This window comes from Ictidomys tridecemlineatus, chromosome 2, assembly GCF_052094955.1.
Source record: "Ictidomys tridecemlineatus isolate mIctTri1 chromosome 2, mIctTri1.hap1, whole genome shotgun sequence".
NCBI classification, from domain to species: domain Eukaryota; kingdom Metazoa; phylum Chordata; class Mammalia; order Rodentia; family Sciuridae; genus Ictidomys; species Ictidomys tridecemlineatus.
The window spans coordinates 72871042-72872045 of record NC_135478.1 but is presented as its reverse complement, the minus strand read 5'-3'; the positions used below and the strand labels follow the sequence as shown (position 1 = coordinate 72872045).

The window sequence follows — 1004 nt, the reverse complement described above, 5'->3', positions numbered from 1 at the left end:
TCTCTGAGTGAAACCTTGTCTTCAGTTCAGGTATACATGTCCTGGGGCATCTGGGATCCTGAAGCAGCAGGATCCTTTTCTTCCCTGCTCTCCCTCTCCATCTTTTCCCTCTCCATGCTTTGGGGACCCACAGCACAGAAATACATTGCCTCATCCTCAGACTTCAGTTTGGAGATGATTAAATACCCCCGGTTCCTGGCCACATCTTTGGATCCAGAGAAGCGATGGGGGACATTGGGACCCCAGTGCTGATCTGAGTATGAGAAGTATCTTAGCAAGAACCTTGGAGAGTTGCCCAGCCTCTGCTGGTACCAGTAGATGCTATAAACACCAATGTTATAGTTGCTGCTCAGGGTGCAGGTAAGGCGGACTGTGGTTCCAAGAGGTGAAGACATGGATGGTGGCTGATGCAGCACAGGCTGAGGAACACAACCTGGGAACACAGAAGCATGTGGGTTACCCCACGGAGGCAGGGCAAAGCAAGAGAAGGAGCAGAAGGCTTTGGACACTGGGAGTTCCCTCACCTGTGCAGTAGACTAACAGCATGAGCAGGACAGGAACCCAGGACATGGTGCAGACCGGCAGAACTCTACTTCCCGAGGCTACTGCTCCTGGGGCCTTTGTAGGATAAGCCAGCCTCTTCCTCCCTGCTCCAAGGGGAGGAGCCATTGCAACCCTAGTTCCTACTCACTACCATCCCAGACTTTCTTGGGTTTGCATTGGCAGTTAAAAGAACGGTCCCATAGCAGGCTTTGTGGCTCTGGCCTTGCCATGTGGAAGGGTTTGGGGAGGAAGCACCTGCTGAAAGCTTACAGATCAGTGCCTAGGAGGTTGGCTGGTGAACTCGGGTCCCTGAGGGAGAGTGACATCAATTCCCCCTTGAGGAAGCTAAGCCTCACAGAAATAAGTTTCTCCTCCAAATGTAAATGCCTAGTAAAATGGAGAGGACACATCCTCAGGGTGGTTAAAAATACCTGCAAGTGTTGGGGATCCTGAAGACAGAG

General features: G+C 51.9%; 1 protein-coding gene across 1 annotated transcript; it reads right to left on the bottom strand.

The window, feature by feature from the left end:
• Vpreb1 (V-set pre-B cell surrogate light chain 1) lies at nt 1-727 on the bottom strand. Its single transcript, XM_005334564.3, has 2 exons — nt 525-727; nt 1-433 (listed from the first exon to the last, which is right to left on the bottom strand). Exons 1-2 carry the CDS (start codon nt 667-669, stop codon nt 27-29), a joined length of 552 nt encoding a protein of 183 aa, XP_005334621.2. The 5' UTR covers nt 670-727; the 3' UTR covers nt 1-26.
• Nucleotides 728-1004: the final 277 nt, after the last annotated feature.